Here is an 18,284-nt window from a genome sequence, read left to right as displayed (position 1 = left end):
AAACTCTTCGCTTGTGTAAGACCAATCCAGATTCATCAGGTCAGCCCCGCTATTGTAAACAACCGAGATCTGATTCACAGATCCAAAGGTCAGGAGAAGGGCTGATAATCAACATCCTGACACAAGTCTCTCGTCCACATTCGCCCCATTTATGTAGGTAGATGCTGATGTACACAAAATCGCATTATGTTTGGCGCAAGCAGGCAGGATGTTTTCATGAAGAGTGATACTCAATTACAATGACGCACACCCAAGTTGGCTACTTGTTAAAAAAGAACTGACAGTTAACTGAGAGCTGTCAATTAGCGCTAGAACACAATACATTCTAATTGTCTTCATTAAGAGATGAGTGAGAAACATGCACTCAATCACAGCATCTCCTCCTGTTTATGAACTCACTTTTTCAATTTACAGACATGGATGCCATCAAACGGGCTTCATGCTATTTTGCAGCACAATCAGCAGACCACCTCTCAACCAAGCAGGCATGTGCCAATAAGACACTGAAGACCAAACTCCTAGCTGTCTGAACACCAAAGGAAGTCTCATATTAACCTCAAAGATTAAAAATAAGAGTATAAATGACTTATGAGCAGAATAACCACATTACATTGAAAAAAACTAGGAAAATACCACACAATAAAGCAAAATATCCAACCACCAAAGAAGATTTTTTTTTTCAGAATCCTTGATTTTTTTTTTTTCTCCTCTGTACCTTCCAACAAGCATTCCTAGTCACCCGACCACCACGAAGACCCTCTGGAGACCTAGAAGTCTTTTTTACCATTGAGCATTGAGGACAACAGTCATGAGGCTCAGCGAGAACACACATTGTGGTGAGGTCGAGCTGTAGAGGAGGGTCAGCAGGCCAGAGGGGAACAGGAGGTTAGAGGAAATATAATAATGACAAACAGATTGCCGGCTGCAGCGGTCATCGCCTCGTCTCTGGGGTACCTTTCCACCTTGTCATGTCCAAGACCTTGCATAATACTCGGGGACAGGAGACAGGGAAGAAGCATGTGTGTGTGTGTGTTTGCGCGTGCATTTCTAATTTATTGGCCCGCTGATTTGCTGATGTGTGTGAAGGCTGCATGCAGCTCAGAGCACTAGCCTGGAACTTCCAGGCCTTGCTTCATTAGGTGCTCACGCCCTTAAGCTGCTGACATTTCTAAACTTGTTTCCCAGTCTTCTAATTGTCGTGAAAAATTGGACACAGCCACCAACACTGAAAAGCTGCACGGTAGATCTTGATTCGACTACATTTCTCTTGTGCCTGAGTGTCATTTACCTCGCTGCTTGAAGATGTGAATATGGAATGCAAAAACATGCTTTCATTGGTCGTGATTCTGCAATAAGTGATGAAGGAAGAGACATCGGGCTATTCATTGTTCTCATTTGCAGGACAAAATCATCAAACACAACAAACAGATGTGTCTGTACTGGTGCAAGACAAATTTCTGATAGGAGAAAATACTTCCAAAATATAAAGGAATAGAAAGAAGAAGAATGAAATTCATATGAATTTTAATATGGTTGACAATTCAGTGTTATTCGTAGCAATAATAGTACATTGTATAACCCCATGTGTATGTATAAGATGTCTCAAGTAGAAATACAGCAATAACAATTAAACTTCTGTCATTCAAGTAAACTTAAGACTTTCATTAAATCCAGACACAGACTTCAAAAAGCTGCCATCACCTTCAAATATAAAGTTTATATTAGCCAGATTTAGAATAATGTGTGATTCATATTCTCTTTTTCACTCACTTGCACTCCGACAAACACATCCGCTACTCACATGCACAAATACACTAAAACACAGCATTAAACCAATTAACAGGGCATGCAAATCCATTCTCACACAAATAACAAATGTCACTGCTAAATGTCAGCACAAAATGATTACATATTACTGTAGCACACATATCAGTTTATGTGTCTCAGCATAAAAGTTCAAATCTAATAAACACTGACTAAAAACATACTATTATTATTTACTATAAGTCAGAGAATGATCATAAGTTGATATCACATTTCAGTTAAGACTGTATGTTCATTACAGACTTTAGTACTTAATTTAAAATGAATTAAACTAAAAAGGGTTTAAAACTTCTTTAACATTTCTGTGTTTTTACTGGCAGCTTCAGTATTTGATCTGTGAAACCTATTGCCAGTTTTATAATGTAAACAGTGCAAAATATCTCATGGCAGTCGAGAGATTATGCACATTACCACACGAACGATTAATATTTTCATAGGGAATGCCCTACAGAGCCCATGTTCGTTGTAATAAAGGAACACGTCACCCACTCATCCTTCAAATTACTACAGCAAACATTAAACTCTCAAATATTAAGACTGTGTGCCTTTCAGCATTGTCTGTGACTTTCTGAAAGGTGACAGAGCCAAAGTCAAGGTAATACAGTCATATCACATCACAGGTTTAAAGCAACATACACAGCAGTACTGAAGAGTATATGTAAGTAATTCATCCCTGTTCAGTGTGTCATCTGCAACACTTCCATGTATCCTAGGGGACAAAACACAAACTGGGTAGATGAATGAATGAACTGGGGCTACAACAAATACTTTTTTTATATAACTGATTAATTTGTCAGTTATTTCTTCTGTTAATTGATTCAACATTTCATCTATAAAGTCAGAAAAAAGTGAAAAATAACAGTCATAATTTTCCAGAGTCCATTGTGACATCTTAAAAGTGGTTGTTTGTTAAACCCACAGTCTAAAACCAAAATGTATTTAATCTACAATCATATAAAAGTGAGCAAAGCAGCACATTTCAGAGGTTGGAACTGGCAAATGTTTGGCATTTTCAGGAATAGCTTTGTTAGACTGTGTCTGTCGTTCCACCACACTGCGTTACCACCCATATACACCTACCATACACACATGTCGCTAACATGCAAACTTAGTAGAGAGGTGACATTTAATTTGGCCCTTGTGTTGAGTTTGCTCCATTGCTGCCATTAGAGGTCTGTTGCATCTCTGGCACTGAGATGCTCTCCTGGTCCTGGTTCTCTAAGTTTTGTGGGTTCTGCTGTCTGTCCTTTGCAGCCTTCTCTTTTTCCAGCATGTGATAGTTGTAGATGTTCATGACAAAGAGGAAGAGCCCACCAGTGACGATCACTGCGCCACACATGAGGTAAAGGTACTTGTAGTCATTAAAGATGTCCACCAGTGACCCTGCGTGGAGACAAGAGGGTGAACGGTTAAATAATGAACTTGTGAATAAAGATACTCACTCACCATACAAAGAAATTCAACTATTATATGACTTTTCCAACCAAGAGATGGTCAGTTCAACCCATTTTACACCATGTCATGTCTATATAAACAAAAACACACTTGACTGTTGTACACCATGACAACAAAACACAATATGTACCTGCATAGTATCTTCATTTGACCACTTGACAAGTTTGAAGGTGAAGAGCAAGACCGAACTCACATTTGGCTGTATGTGTGTATTTGAGAGAGTCAGAGCACAGGCCAATTTGAGCCATGTCGGAAATGACAGAGGGCCATTACACCCTTCCTGGCTCTCCCTGCATCTCTGGAAAGGCAATTTGGACGGCTGCTACCAAAACGAATCAGAAGAGAGACCCATACTCAGAGCCATAAATATCGAGCCCAAGTCTGCAGAAAAGTGACAAATGTGGTTTAGATCAGATTTAAGCCTGCGGGTTTTCAGAGTCTTAACCGCACCCCACCCCAACCCACCCCCCCCACCCCCTCGCCTCCAGACACGGATCGATTGGCAAGTGTCGCTATCTCTCTCACTCTCAGCATGTATGATGGCCTGTCTGCCTGTCCATCTCACTGTATTACAATCTCTCCTTTATACTATTTTGAGCCTTATTGAATCAGTGGTAGAGTGTTTCAACAGTTGGATTATTTGGAGCAGGAATATGTTCTCCTTATGGTCCAGAAAGTCCTTCTTTTCTTTTCCTGCCTTGAAAAAGTGATTTTTGATCTGTTTGTTCATTTTGTTTATTATCACAAAACTCAGGAGCTGCTTTTTAAAATTCAGAGTAAACTGATTTTCCTCCAAACTCCAAGAAATCTTTGGTTCTGACTTTTGTGACAGACTGGGAGGCCCATGTATTACACAGTATGTTTTTACAGGCTACGGTTACAGTATCTCAATTTATTAGAGCGGATGTTAAATTTAAGTGCACTTTCCGTGGTAGTTGTCCTTAATTACACCAATTACCATCTTTACGACGAATAATATGATAATGATGTTTGTGTGTGTGTGTGTGCGTGTACTTTACTGTACTGCACTAGGAGGGGTCACTTTGCATTTGGATCATTTTCAACCATCTCAATGCAGGCTGCATCATCTGATTGATAGCACTCATCTGGTGAGTGTACGCCAATGACCATCACCCTCATTAAGACAGTCCTTGATTGGCTAAGCAGTAATTAAGTCCATCTGGCATAGTCACCTCTTTTTTAATGTATTCACAGCTTAATTATGGCCCAGGTACAGGACTTTAATGACGAGAGTTTGAACTGAGTGTCATTAAACATCCAAAGCAAAAAGCTAATTACACCCACTTACCTCACTTCCACCTAATTGGATTGACCTGAAGGTTTTGGGGAGCAGTAACAAGCAGACGAGTTAGGGGAGCCATAAAGATTGTGCCCTCTGGAGGAGAATGTTAGATGTGCAGGGAGGCATTTGTTTACCCTGTTAAATAAGCACCCCAGAACAGGGTCGCACTAGACAAACTGGGGGGCCTATAAATTTCCACCTCATTAAAACTCAGATCGGAGGAAAAGTTTGTCAGTGGGGGTGATATGCATGGCTGATTAAGTCATGTACAGCTACAGCGCTTCTTCAACGTATTTGTCTAGGACACACTAAACAGATCTCTGTAAATGAACCTTAAAGTTGACATATAGACTGGTGCACAGTCTGAGCATTTCAATTTCCGTCCTTGCTCTGTGGTGGCAAAGTTACTCTTCATGCCATTCACTGAATTTAAATTCCAATTCTGTGGTGCACATTTGGACAGGGACTTTATGAGGTGCACTGTTATGGAGGGGGTGGAACCAACAACTGTGCATGTAATTAATGTAATGGCTGACATAATTCACCAGATGGGTTAAGTAGAAGCTGTTGGAAGTTCAGTGGTTCCACAAAATAAGTACATACTCATTTAAAAAGGCATCACAAACATAAAGGTTGGGAACCACTGATATAAACCTTCTTGTGTGCAATAAACCTTGATTGTTTTTTCCATATTTGACTCAGGGATCAATTCAAGAGGTTTTTTATGTTGTACAGATTGTAAAGCTATCTGAGGCATATTAGTGATTTTGGCTTACTTGATTAAACTTGCCTAATAAGTAGTAAGTTTCCTACTTATTGTGCCACACCTTCATTAACAAATCAAAATGCCATTCTATAATATCTACCGTTAACTTAGAATGTGTGAATAATCATCATTTAGGCTGCCAAATAGTCTCCACAAGGCCCTGCAAACTCTAGTGGCTCCTGACTTTTAAATTTAACAAAACAGAGGCCCCTTCTTTTGTTGTTTTCGCTATCAGTATGGACCTTTTAATAGCTGCTTTTTGTGTAGTTTGCTACACAGCATCTGTCCAGCACAGTGACAAATTTCTTTAAGATTATTTCACAACAAATTATCTCCCTCAGCAGTCAGCATTAACTCATCTACAGTACATGCTGGAGGCACTGGGAAGAAATTCTTTGCTGTTACTGGCTGAGATTTCAACTACAATGTCTAAATTCAAAGTGCTTTTATTCCACTGATGACAAATTGTGACTCAAAACAATTTTCCTCAGTGGCTCCTTTTTTAGAGCCAGTTACTGTCATTAGATCACATTCTGTTTTTACTAGATCAAGGGAAGAATGTTTTATAGTGGGCCTTTCAAAAGTGCACCAATCCTGAAAATGGCAAGGAAGCAGTGACTGTAAACAATATCCTTCTGATTACACAGTTATTTAGACCATGAAGGTAGCTGTCCAACACTTCAATCTAAAGCACCATCAGAGACAAAAGAATGCTGGAGATATAAGGCTTCAGATGACAATGTTTTTTATCCTTTTTGATGTGCTGGTAAGCAGAAATTCAGCCTGTGGGTTGATGCTGAATAAAAAATAAACTGAGTCTGACCCACTACAAAAATCCCCACTAACAGCATACTCACTTAATTTATGACACAATATTGTCTTAATTATTAACATCATCCATTGAATATTGAATACTTGAGATTTCACCAGACAACATATCTGATCTCACCTTACCTTGATGATCTAATCAAGGTAAACTGACCTCTGGAGCACTCATGAGAACTGTCTGGGATTAAGGGTGTGCTTTTGTACTTTTTTGTTCAGAACTGTTTACAATACCACAGGTTAAAGCTCATTTAGCTATAAAAACAGAGAGCAGCTTTAGGCTTTATTGTACATGTTCGTGATATCATCATGATATTATGTTTTAATGCTTTGACCTCTGCCAAGAAATACTGACTGGGAGAAATATGCTACGCACTTCATCCACATCCAGGGGGGTTCGTCTGGGGCAACGACATAATCAAACAATCACAGATGCAGCTGCAACACAGAGATGAAGTGGGGGACCAAGAGCTTTAGAGAGCTACCTGCTGTTAGCCTACAGTACAAGGCAAATATGATGCACAGTTTTCCACAGCCATTTACTGCAGATGTGGACCATCTTTACTTATTTGGCAGCTGCCTCCAAAAAACTTTTTTGTTTCGTTTTGAAATCAAAACCTTAAAGATGTTCCAGGAAAAAGGGGCAGACGCACATTTTCATACAGCAAAGACCATGTGTTAAATGTGCTATAGCAGACTGTAACCTAGTTTTGTGACTAAGAAAACTTAAATGCTGTCAAGATCTCTCAGATTCAAAAGACACAGATCAACAAATGACAGATTGATGGGTCAGTTCGCTACGGGAATGAAGTGAAGTGAAGCACACACAATTAACCATGGGATATGTGAGGAACACATAGGAGGCACTAGAGTGAAGTTAAATTTAAGTTTGATGGCTGGACACACCTAGATATAATATCAACAGTCTGAATGGAGAAATATTAGTAAAATCAATATTTTTTCTGTTTTCATAAGCAAAATAAAGGTTTCACAAATCTGAAAGTGTGTTTAAACAGACTTTTGCGATTTCTAACACTTTTTCATAATTGTAGGTAGTGACAAAACGGATAATAGGCTGCTAAATATCATTATTTAAAGTCTCAAAAGTCAACTTGACAAGCAAGTGAGCGCTGAGCAGTCGCAAGTGCATAGAGAGGGTTGCATGCACGCACCTGGTTTTTATGTGTGCAGGTTTTGAGACTAATCAAACGTCATATATGAGTACATTATTTACTTCCTCTCGGCCCTTCAGTTACAGAAACAGAATAAGGCAATCTGAAATGAGCTGAAAGTAAATATTTGTGCCCATGTAAGAGAGAGATATGTACACATGATTGGATTGTTTGTGCAACTGCTTATCAGATTCAACAATCCATAGGTAGGTAGACATAGAAATAGGGCTGCCCCTTAAGCTGCAACGATTCAAATCATCTAACTAATCGGGTGTGGTCTCAAAATCTAACCTAATTACAAAACTACCTGTAATCAAAACATAAAAGGATGATAGAAATGGAGGGCAGAGACCAAGACAGACGCAACTCCTTTCTGTTCACTTCTCCGATGCCCTCTATCCAGTACTCAGTGTTAGTGAAGTCTGCTAAACTACTTCTGAACCAGATGTTGGTGCAACCTCTCCTCTAAAAACCTGTATGATTGACTCTTTTGCTGACGGCGCTGTCAGCAGCAGGAGAGACGCTTCTGCATTGTGCTTGGATTTTTTTCACTTAACTATGACCAGGACGCACTCTTTTTATTTCTCACATCATGATGAACAAAGTTATTAAAATTCTTAGAGGAAACACATGAGACTTTACATGTAGACTGTTTAGTGTGAAATTTAGTGTGAGGCGGTGAGCTGGGCAGAGGATGTATGAATGTATTTCTCATAATCATGGGGATAAAACAACAGTAATAATGCATACTGTATATGAGTATTTATAAAAATTAAAAATACTGATTTATAAGTACAAGCATGAACCACAAGCACATGACAAATTAAAATACTGAGTACTGGATATCCTGATTTGGGCCCTGAGTGGAGAAGTGCTTTTTTTAAATGAGTCACACTGATTCTGTCATGCCTGTAAATGGATAGTTTTATGTTCTTTGTGCACAGTTACCTGCAGCAGGTGGTCCCAGTAGCATGGGTAAACACTCGATGATGGTGACCAGTCCAACAGCACTGGAGAAGCGTTCATTTCCCATTAGGTCCATCAGGCATTCAAAAATCAGGGCGAAAACCATGCCGAAACCCACACCAAACATTACTGTGTAGACCAGCAGGAAGGTATAACTCTTGATGAGTGCACACAGCAAGTGGCACGTGCCGTTGAATATCATGGCAAAACTGAAAAAGTACTGAATTCTGGGCCTGATCCACTTGCTGTTGGCTACCAGGCCGGTGGCAGGCCGAACAAACATGTCCACAAAGCCCATAATGGAGAGCAGATAGGCTGCAGAGTACTCCTCTACACCCAAACTAATAGCATAGGATGACAGGAACACAATGGGTGCATAGGCACCAAAGATGAACATCATATTCCCAATGAGGTAAATGATGAAGCTTCTATCCTTGAAGAAGGACAAATCCAAGAACTTCTTAGGAGTTTTTTTACAGTTTCCTTTCAGCTTACTGTTGCAGTCATTTGGCTGTTCCTCCACTTTCTTCTGTGGTGCAGAGGATGAGTTACGAGGTGGAACAACAGGTCTCATCAGGGCCCCAGCAACACAACAGTTGAGCATCAGACCCCCCAGAATAAGGAGACTTCCTCTCCAGCCAAAGTTGTCCAGTAAATATTGGTTGAAAGGAGCCAGAACACACAGAAATACTGGGCTCCCTGCCATGGCCAGTCCATTGGCTAAAGGACGCCTTGCCAGGAAATACTTGCTGATGATGGTGAGAGATGCATTCAGGTTTAAGGAGAGTCCAGAACCTGTGTATAAACATGAGAGAACACAGTCACATTCCAAAAATCTTAAGTAAGAAAACCCTCCTGAACCTAAACTCCAAAGGGAACATAAATTAAATTAAGGGCTGATTCTTGCTTGGTGCTCATTAAGGTTCCATCTCATTTCACTTTTGCCAGCTCAAATCTCATTTGAGAACGCTGGAATTATTTCAGAAATAATTTCTTCATTTAAGTAGAAATAAATTAGAGAGCCTAGGTAATACATTCACTCTCTTGCCGCTTTACCCCAAAAAAATCAATTTAATAGATTTTTTTTTTTTTTCAGAAAATGACCATTTTCCATGAAGATGAAGAGCTACAGGTAGCTGGTTAGGATGCTATATTCTCTCTTTCTAATGTCAACTGAAACTTCTTCTCTTGTCCCACAAGAAAGTGCAAGGAAAAAGGGTTTTGTTTTTTGTGAATATCTCTATTCAAATATACTATATATTATACATACATACATGCAGTATATATCAGAGTTTAAAACAACAATAATTCATATGTTCACAAAGAATGTGGCATTCATTAGTCATTGAATTACTACTGTAAGTCAGGATTACATAACAAGTTACTCAAAGCACTGGAGAAGATACAATGTGTGGTGAACATCTTATCATATTTGTGGGGGTCAGGATAACAATTCAGATTAATCAACAGTTTAGGAAAACTTCGGTCTTCCAAAGATCACTTATCAATCTTATCTTATTGGCAGGTAACAGATAATTTCTTGAGAATTTCTTGATTAGGGGGTTTGCAGGAATATTCAAGACAAATTAAATGAATATAGAAATAGCAACATATGATGAAATAAAATACTGTAAATATAATGTTATAAATAGATATAGTATTAAAGACATGTTTACAAAATTATTTACAAAATTTATTTTTTGTACAAAATGTATTTATTTTATAAATTGTTCATTTAAATTGTTAATTGTGATTTACCCTTAAAGGAATATTCCACTGTTTTTTTAACCTTATCTCAGTGTCTTTACTGGTGGGCTACTGATCAATACACAGTGTAAAGTCCATCAACATTCTTTGTATTGTCAAGGCAGCCAACAAGAGGACCCCAGATTGTCCAAATGTGAGTGTACTGTAGGCATGTGGACATTAAAAACTACAGTAAATCTCCAGCTGCACTCGAGTCTAACTCCACTGTTGACCTGGGGTGCGAGTGATAAGACATGTGCCTCCTGTGTGAAACCTTTCACCAGTGAGCTTCAACAGGAGGGCGTAACACATGGGAGGTTCACCCCCCTCCATCCAAGTGCCCCAACCAACCTCGCTAGTGCAGTGACAAGGACATGATCCCTCACCATGATCCCACATGCAAACACTGCCTATTATGTTGGAACACACAAGCAAGCCAGAGGTATCAGCACCTGAGAATTGAACCCCAGGTTTCTGTGGTAACAAAAAAGAAATGAAAGATTTCCTATAATTCCCTATCCCTGCACATTATCATTTTAATATTACAGTTTTTCACTAACTCGCTACTGCCACTACTATGTTTTTGTTCTATACAGCAGATTTCTGTAACAATTAATCAGTTTAACGCCTTTTGTTGCCCCAAATAATCTAAAATGTGGACCTTTCAGATCTTGAACATCTGATGTTCAGGCCGTGTGTGTCCACCACAGCTTCTCTGCATCTTTGTGTAATGACAGTAAAGCTAACCTTGATTTTTCATGCCTACTTCAAAATAACACTCCTATAAAAGGATAATTACTTACCAAAAGCCATTCACTGAGTCTGTGAAGTTTTTTGACAAACTAGTTTGCATATGCGTGTGTATTCATGTATGCATGTGTGTAAGCATATCTGCATGTCTGCTAGGTGAAACCGCCAATGCCTATGTGTCAGTGTGCCAGGGCACAGGGGAGCAGAACAGGGCACACACATGCCCCCGGCACCACACATGGCCCAGCCACTTGCTGGGCCTATTAATCCTTCACAGCAGTCCTTGGCAAGGTAATGAGCCTCGCAGGGTGGCAGGGAGCCCCCATGTGACGACCATGATAGGAGCCTACGGGAGAGTGCAGAGGGCCACGGAAGACCATGCTCTGTGGGATCAGGGACAGTTCTGTCTTAATTACCGTCCTGGTCCTCGTCCCCTTGGCGCTCTAACTGCACCCAAGGAGCCGGGGCAAATGCCCTGGGCCCTGACAGACAGCACGGCAGAGCAGCCAGGGAAAGCAGATCTGGAAACTCAGAGATTTTTAGCGGATGTGAAAAGATGAAGACTGCCATCCTCCCATCCCCAGAGGAGCTTAACCAGGGCTGATGGGAATAGTGAGTAAAGTGGTAAACAAGGCAGGGATCCATATCATGAAACCTGCTGGCTCATTCACTTTATTACAAATACGCTAGTACTCATGTCTGAGTTTTGGGCTGTGATCTCATGGACATCTAACTGTTTATGGAAAGAAACTCGATGCTTTGGATTCCCAACACAGGTATGCAAATGAATTCTTTTTTTAAAAAAGAGAAAATAAATATCCAAGTACTGTACCTCCAATGATGCCAATGCAAAAGTAGAGGTATATGATGGAGCTCCCAAAAGAGGCAGTTACCATGGAGACCCCACACATCAGTCCACCCAGCATGACTACTGGCCGGCTTCCAAAGCGACTGACCAACAAACTGCTGACTGGTCCTGCAAAGACGTGAAGAAAGACAGAGAAAGAGAGCGAGAGATTTATTTAGATTTATGTTAAATCTGAATGTAAAAAGACTTCATAAATAACTTACCTGCTTTTAGTGATCCAGGATTGGGAGATGTGCAAACAACAGCACCAGTTCTCACTCTAGGTCTAAACCAAGGGCAAAAGGACATCACAGCGGAGGATGGAACACCACCACACTTTTGCGTCCATTACGAAGCAACTTGGCGACTCATTATACTCTCCCCTGATGATGTAAAATACTTCACTCAGTGATCAATCAGCAATTAAACAGCCTTTTATATGCTGTCACTCATCCCTTCATTCATAACCTTGCCTGAAAGAGTGACATTGCACCACCAGTCCATCTGCAGCAAACTATAATGAAAACTTCTTTCTTCTCCTTGCTATAAAAACCCATCGTCCGAAAATATATTCATCTTACTCATTTCATATAGAGAAATACAGAGAGCATCAATCAAACTAATATATAGGCTGCCATGATTATTGAAAACTTAACATGCTGCAGCTTTTCAAGTCATTGGTGCGAAGGGCCTGTGTGTGGATGGTGATAATTGAAAACTGCCCAGTGAGCAGTAAGAGGATTACATATTTGGCAAACACCTACTGTCTTCAAGAGCATGTTTACCATGGCTGATGATTAATTTCTCAGTACATGGGGGAAAAAATACCATGAAGGAAAGCCTGTTGTCTTAAAATGATTCCTTCAAAAGGTGACTATATTTATGATTATTACAAGTGCACATCAAGGATTTGTGCATGTCCGTAAACACATTCTTTATATAATTCTCTTAATTAAATGTCTATATGCCATGTGCCTCTCTAGATATAACTACTAATAAAAGGCATAGTTCTGGCTTGACATTTTCTGATACCAGGAACAATATAATACCTGAGTTTCAATACAATACAAAAGTAGCACTACTGAGTTTTTTTGGCCACTTGGGAGGCAGAATTCTACAACAAGCTAACCATTGCAATGTTTGACTTTATCACTTTATACAGGTGATAACACCAACATGTTAGCAAACACTTGCCTATTTACACATCCAGCAGAATACACAGAGCAACATTAGCATTCATTTGGAGTTGGAGTTTCTGCCCATCTGACAGATGTAAGTTGACTATTCACTCACCTTTTTGGTCTCCATAAACTGCTGAGATAAAGAACTATGTCTTTAGCTGCTAAATACTCTAAAATGTGCTGAAAACAGCTGCCAGCTACGACAGGAAAAAGTGTTGATGTGGGCAGTGAGACTGAACCACATCAGTAAAGTTGAGGGCTGTAAAAAATACCCTAAAACACTCCATAGAGATGATGTGAACTGCTGAGTTGGGTGATATTTCTATGTGGGGTTTTCACTATAAGTGACCTCTTTCACATTACACACAGCCATTTGAGCCATTGTTTATACAAAAATATTGATTAGTGCAGCTTTAACAAAAATAATCTTAACTTCTCAAAAGCATCTGTTTTTAATTTTATCTTACTATGAGTAATATACAGTGGAAAATAAAGAAAAATTAAGCATCTGATTAGATATTCGGTACTGGATGCTACACACACATTTTGGTTGGTATGGGAAAGCATTGAGGTTCGATACCCAGCCCTTGTTGTGACATGAATGCATGGACTTTTCCAGAAGTTTGCTGCGAACTAGCAGGCAGCAGCTTGTCAAAAGCAGGAATACAAGGGCCAAGCTGAAAAAAAAACAATATAAGACCACAATAAACTGCAGTTTTCACCATGAATAACAGAATCATCTTACTTCTTTTCCTCAGGCCTCTGTATATCTTGAAGCTACTGCAGTGCATTGTAGTACAATGAAGTCCATTAGCATGTCACGCTACCTACAAGCTATTTGTGATATCAAGCAGCAGTGTGTGGTAAACCTGTTCTTCCTTAAACAGAATACTTCAGCTCCAGCATACAGAATGAAAGGTTTGAGAGGAGAATAAAACGGCTGCTAAACTTTTCTGCAGCTGCTCATTCCTGTCTGACAAGCTCCTAACCTGCCAGGAATCTTCATGTTCAGGACTTGCTTACACAATTCATTAACGCTTAGGGCCATTTACCCATGTGCATGTACAAAATAAGTGAAAATCAGTCACAACTGACACGCGATGAGAAGTTTTCAGTTGTTTATTCTTTTAATCTTTCTTTCTCGCTTAATGCTGAGCTTGAAAGAACTGTCCTCAACAACTGTACCTGCTGTACCACTGTACTGTACATGGAATAAAAACATCCATCCCGCTGTTTATACAGTTAACCAGGTGCCTGCGGGGGTCAAAGATAGATCATCTCTCTCACTGTACTTGTGTCACAATAGGGCATCTCCCACACTACCACCATTTCCACTTTCATCATAACTTTATCATTTGGACTCCTTGAGTCAGAGGTTTTCTGAAAAGGCTGTCATGTCTCTCCCATGGGGACTTGGTGTCAGATCCCAGTGTGCTGAACCTTCCTCTGATATATTCCCCCTGTCTCTCTCCTCCACTAGGTGACATTGCTGAAGCTTTGCCAAGGACAATATGATAAAGCCCTGTGCCGGAGCCACAGTGGAGGGGAATATTTCACCAGTTAGGCCTCTCTGACTCGAGTGCAGGTGAGTTACACACCCCGTTGTCCTGTAACCTTGAAAGCAGCTACTGATGAATTCATGTAAAGCCTCATAAAGACTTTTATTGTCATCTAATGAGTCACTCAAACACAGCATTACCTGCAACATGACATGAGACAATACACACAGTCATTTCCGTTTTTCTGACTGACGAGTGAGTAAAAGTCTTTTGCAATTCCTTTGTGGCTGATAAAAATGTTGTCAATAATCCAACAATCATAATTATGATTAAAACGACAGGACATCTTCAGACTAGCCCCATGAGTTACAAAATGCAATGTGTATCCAGCAACTCAGTGGTTTAGAGTTGTCAGCTGTTTCACACACATTTGATATCTAATCCAGCAACCAGTAACTGTGGATCTAGCCAATGCAAGCTGGAGGAAACAGGAAAGTAGAGACAATGCCAGCAGGAACTAATAAAGATTAGATTGAGTAATGGCACCTATGAAACAAAAATTTAAAAAGTACTGTAATACATTTGTTTTGGGACCTTACCAATTCAATTAAATTTTTATTTGATTATTGTTGAACAAATGATCACTGGAGCCAGTATTTCCTGTTTGAGGCCGGTGAAATTGTGGAGAAGGACCAAATATTTTTTGGATATTTCAAACACAGATTATCACAACCAGACATGGGTGGCGTGAACTACAAGATCCAGAGGAAATCTAGTGGTTCACAACCTGAGTGTTGAGGAAGAGGGACTGCAAGATTATCAACTAAATAGGAAAGAAGAAGATGATAAATGTTTATTTACCTCTTCAAGACTCTAAAACCTATTAAACAATCGGAGAAAGGAGTAACACTGTTTGGCTGAACTACTCACACCTCTGACATCTTCAACCAGTGATGAGTGCTTAACAAAGATGGGTCAGAAGCTAAAAAGGCTGGAGACCACTATTCAAGTAGTTCAGGGATGGCGACTGTCAACTAAACTAAACTGTCGTTTAGCCTGTTTAGTCTGACAGTGCTATTATGGGTCAGAGTGTAGGGAAAAGCATCAGTGGCATCAAACCATATTCTTATCAAGTCAAAACTATTTCTTTCAGATCTTTTCGCATCAAATTACTGTATGTATGTATCTGAATGTTGAAGAAGAAAACAGTAACGACTAATACATGGCTCAGAGTAATCAGTGTCAGTGTGGATAGATAAATTTAAGTCAGATGAGTAGTACTTGCTAACAACATTCCCCTTATTAGGCAGCCTAACACTATTTCAGTGGGTGCAGTCAGTCATGTGAAGCCAATTTATCAATTACATATGTGGTCCAAGTGAACGTACAGCACAACAGTTGTTTTCTTCAGATGCCCAATAATTAAGGGTTTTTTTCCCCATTTGCAATAAAACTGAGATTTACTTCTCTGATTTTTGCCATGATGCTGATTGATTAGTACAAATACATACCACTAACAACTCATTCCCTCTCACACAGGCATGCAAGTCTGCAGTCAGCTGTCCATTTAGCTGTACCTACTGTGGTGTGTTCAAGTGCAGCTTAAAATAGTGTTTGATCAGTAGACTTTTGTCAGTGCCACTTCTTGGAGGTGAGCTTGTTGTGTCAGAGCACTAAGGTAACACAAGACAATACAACCCAAAGAGATAAAAAAGAGCTCAGCCTAGTTAACCTGTAGGTTGTTATTTGCAGGCTCATATATAGATACATTCACAACTTACACCACACTGACTTCCTAACATCTCTGCTGAAACTCTGTTATTTGAAGTTATTTAATTTATGGTGACCAGCTGTTTTTTTATGTAGAAAATATCTGCTGATATTTGCTTATCAGCATAAGTAACAAGAAACTGCAGCACAACAATGCCAAATACAGTATGTCTGAGGTAGATTAGAAACAGTGATACCATTACATCATTTTTCAAATGTAAAATATCCCACTCAGTAAATATCTTGGTCGCAATTTTGATTGATTTGATTGATTTTTTTCCATCAGAAATGAACCTGGGTTTATTTCACATTAAGAAAAAAGGAAAGAAAAAATCTAAAAAAGACAAAAAATACTAATTGCAGTGCAAATCATTCATCATATCATTCAATCATTTGTGAACTACTTTGAGGGGCTCTGCACACTTTGAGCAGCATTTTGCATCTCATTTTTCTCAAGTGAGGCCTATTTTTAGCTGTGCTCTCCACAAGAGGACCTCATTTACTATGAACTGCAATAATGAGTGTATTCTCGGAAAATGCAACAAACTGTTGATGTACGGGGGCATAAAATATATCTGAAAATCAGTTAGAATGAAAGTCTTTTTGCAGTGAATTTCCAGTTCAGCATTGTAGGCCTGCTTAACAAAGACAGACAATGCAAGAACAGCATATGCTTGCTGTATATTGATATAGGCTAAGGCAACACACCCAACAAATAAATGCATTGAAATTAAGTGGACTTTTGAATGACATGTTCCTAGACTAGGATGTTACCAAGCACCAACATGGAACGAACACAACTCAGATCTTTAGAAAGGTAAGGCTACCACAACCAACATGTAACAAATACTGACTGACTCACCTCCTGCATACATGGCAGCCAGCATGATAGAGGAAATCCACGCTATATCACTGGAGCTGGCCTGCAAATCCTCTTGTATCTCCTTGAAGAAAATGGAGAGGACTTTGGGCATGGCGTAGGCAAATCCAATGGAAATATGGGCCCCAAAGACCACCATCCAACCCCAACCACCATCCAGGGGTTTGCAGTGCAACTCATCTGTTGCTGCTGGGGACATTTTCTTGTTCAGAGAGAGAGAAACATACATTATCAAAATGAATGTTAAAAAACTGAGACCATAAAGTGCACATTAAAAATGCTTCATTATGTACAACAGATCATATTTACATGCAGAATTGATACTTCAGCTTAAATATACAGTCTGTGTACTTCTTGTCAGCAAATGAGTAGATGAATTTCAAAAGTGAACATTTCACTGCCAAATTAATTCAAAGGCAGTTTAATACATAGACTTACACAAGATGACAACTATACCAAAGATTTCACTGTTTTCTGTGACAGATTTGCTTACAGAAGTCATGTTTGTGAACATAAGGTTGATTCATCATGAATAAGAAACACAAAATGCTAATTACATCATAAAATCATGCTCTTCAGTTAAATAGCAACTATATGTGAACATACATCATTTATATAGCCAAAAATTACTTTTTTTTGGCCTTTAAATAAAGAAGTTTAGTACCTCTTCCGCCTCTAACACCAAATGCAGAGATTATGTGACAGGTTGTTTAATTAATCAGGCTTACAACGTTGCGCAAAGGCTCCTGTTAATGCTGTACGAACAGCTGAAGTTGTCTCGACTGTATTTGCTGAGTTGTCAGCCAGGCTGAAAGCGTCCTTAGTAATTTGTCACATATGTGTCTCCATTCACAAATAAATGCATCCATTCATTCCAGCGAGGGATGCTGAAACTTCCACTTCTTGATTAAACCCGAACTGCTTTTTTTCTCCTCCAAAACTAGTGTAAACTGTTACTAGTTGTACTGTTACACCAGAAGTGTTGACGTAATTCTTAAGAAATGTTTTCAGTGAAAAGAAGAAGATTCCTGCTCGTCTTCTTCTTCTTCTTCTCTTCCACTCGGAGCCGAACGGAAATCATTCACACGTGGACCGCTCTAGATACCAGCCATACAAAGAAACTACGTTATCAAATCTGTAGCTTTTCACGCTTTAAAGAGAAGTAGGCTCATATATAAATGTTTTACAAAGTAAACCTTACCTATTATTGAGTGTCCTCGCAGCCCGTTTTTCTCTTCCAGCAAACTTTCAGCCTGCTGCTTTATTGAATGTGTGGTCACGTGTCACATCGGTGGCCTGG

The 18,284-nt window shown here is 39.5% G+C and overlaps 1 protein-coding gene across 1 annotated transcript; it reads right to left on the bottom strand.

Moving 5' to 3' along the window:
• Positions 1–2,052: 2,052 nt before the first annotated feature.
• LOC137181926 (monocarboxylate transporter 2-like) lies at positions 2,053–18,101 on the bottom strand. Its single transcript, XM_067588053.1, has 5 exons — positions 17,649–18,101; positions 16,967–17,186; positions 11,640–11,783; positions 8,294–9,106; positions 2,053–3,207 (listed from the first exon to the last, which is right to left on the bottom strand). The coding sequence occupies exons 2-5, from the start codon at positions 17,181–17,183 to the stop codon at positions 2,951–2,953; spliced, it is 1,431 nt and encodes a 476-aa protein (XP_067444154.1). The 5' UTR covers positions 17,184–17,186; positions 17,649–18,101; the 3' UTR covers positions 2,053–2,950.
• Positions 18,102–18,284: the final 183 nt, after the last annotated feature.

The sequence above is a fragment of the Thunnus thynnus genome, chromosome 4 (genome assembly GCF_963924715.1).
Source record: "Thunnus thynnus chromosome 4, fThuThy2.1, whole genome shotgun sequence".
NCBI lineage: Eukaryota > Metazoa > Chordata > Actinopteri > Scombriformes > Scombridae > Thunnus > Thunnus thynnus.
Note: the sequence above shows the minus strand (reverse complement) of the source record. Positions and strands in the feature narration are given on the sequence as shown.

Bases quoted from the DNA above. Each gene is read 5' to 3' on its own strand.
- LOC137181926 (XM_067588053.1), bottom strand. From the start codon at position 17,183: ATGTCCCCAGCAGCAACAGATGAGTTGCACTGCAAACCCCTGGATGGT. The intron at 9,107-11,639 runs GTACAGTACTTG...GTTTATACACAG, and splicing joins TTGCATTGGCATCATTGGAG to GTTCTGGACTCTCCTTAAAC. The intron at 3,208-8,293 runs GTAACTGTGCAC...GTCTCCACGCAG, and splicing joins ACTGGGACCACCTGCTGCAG to GGTCACTGGTGGACATCTTT.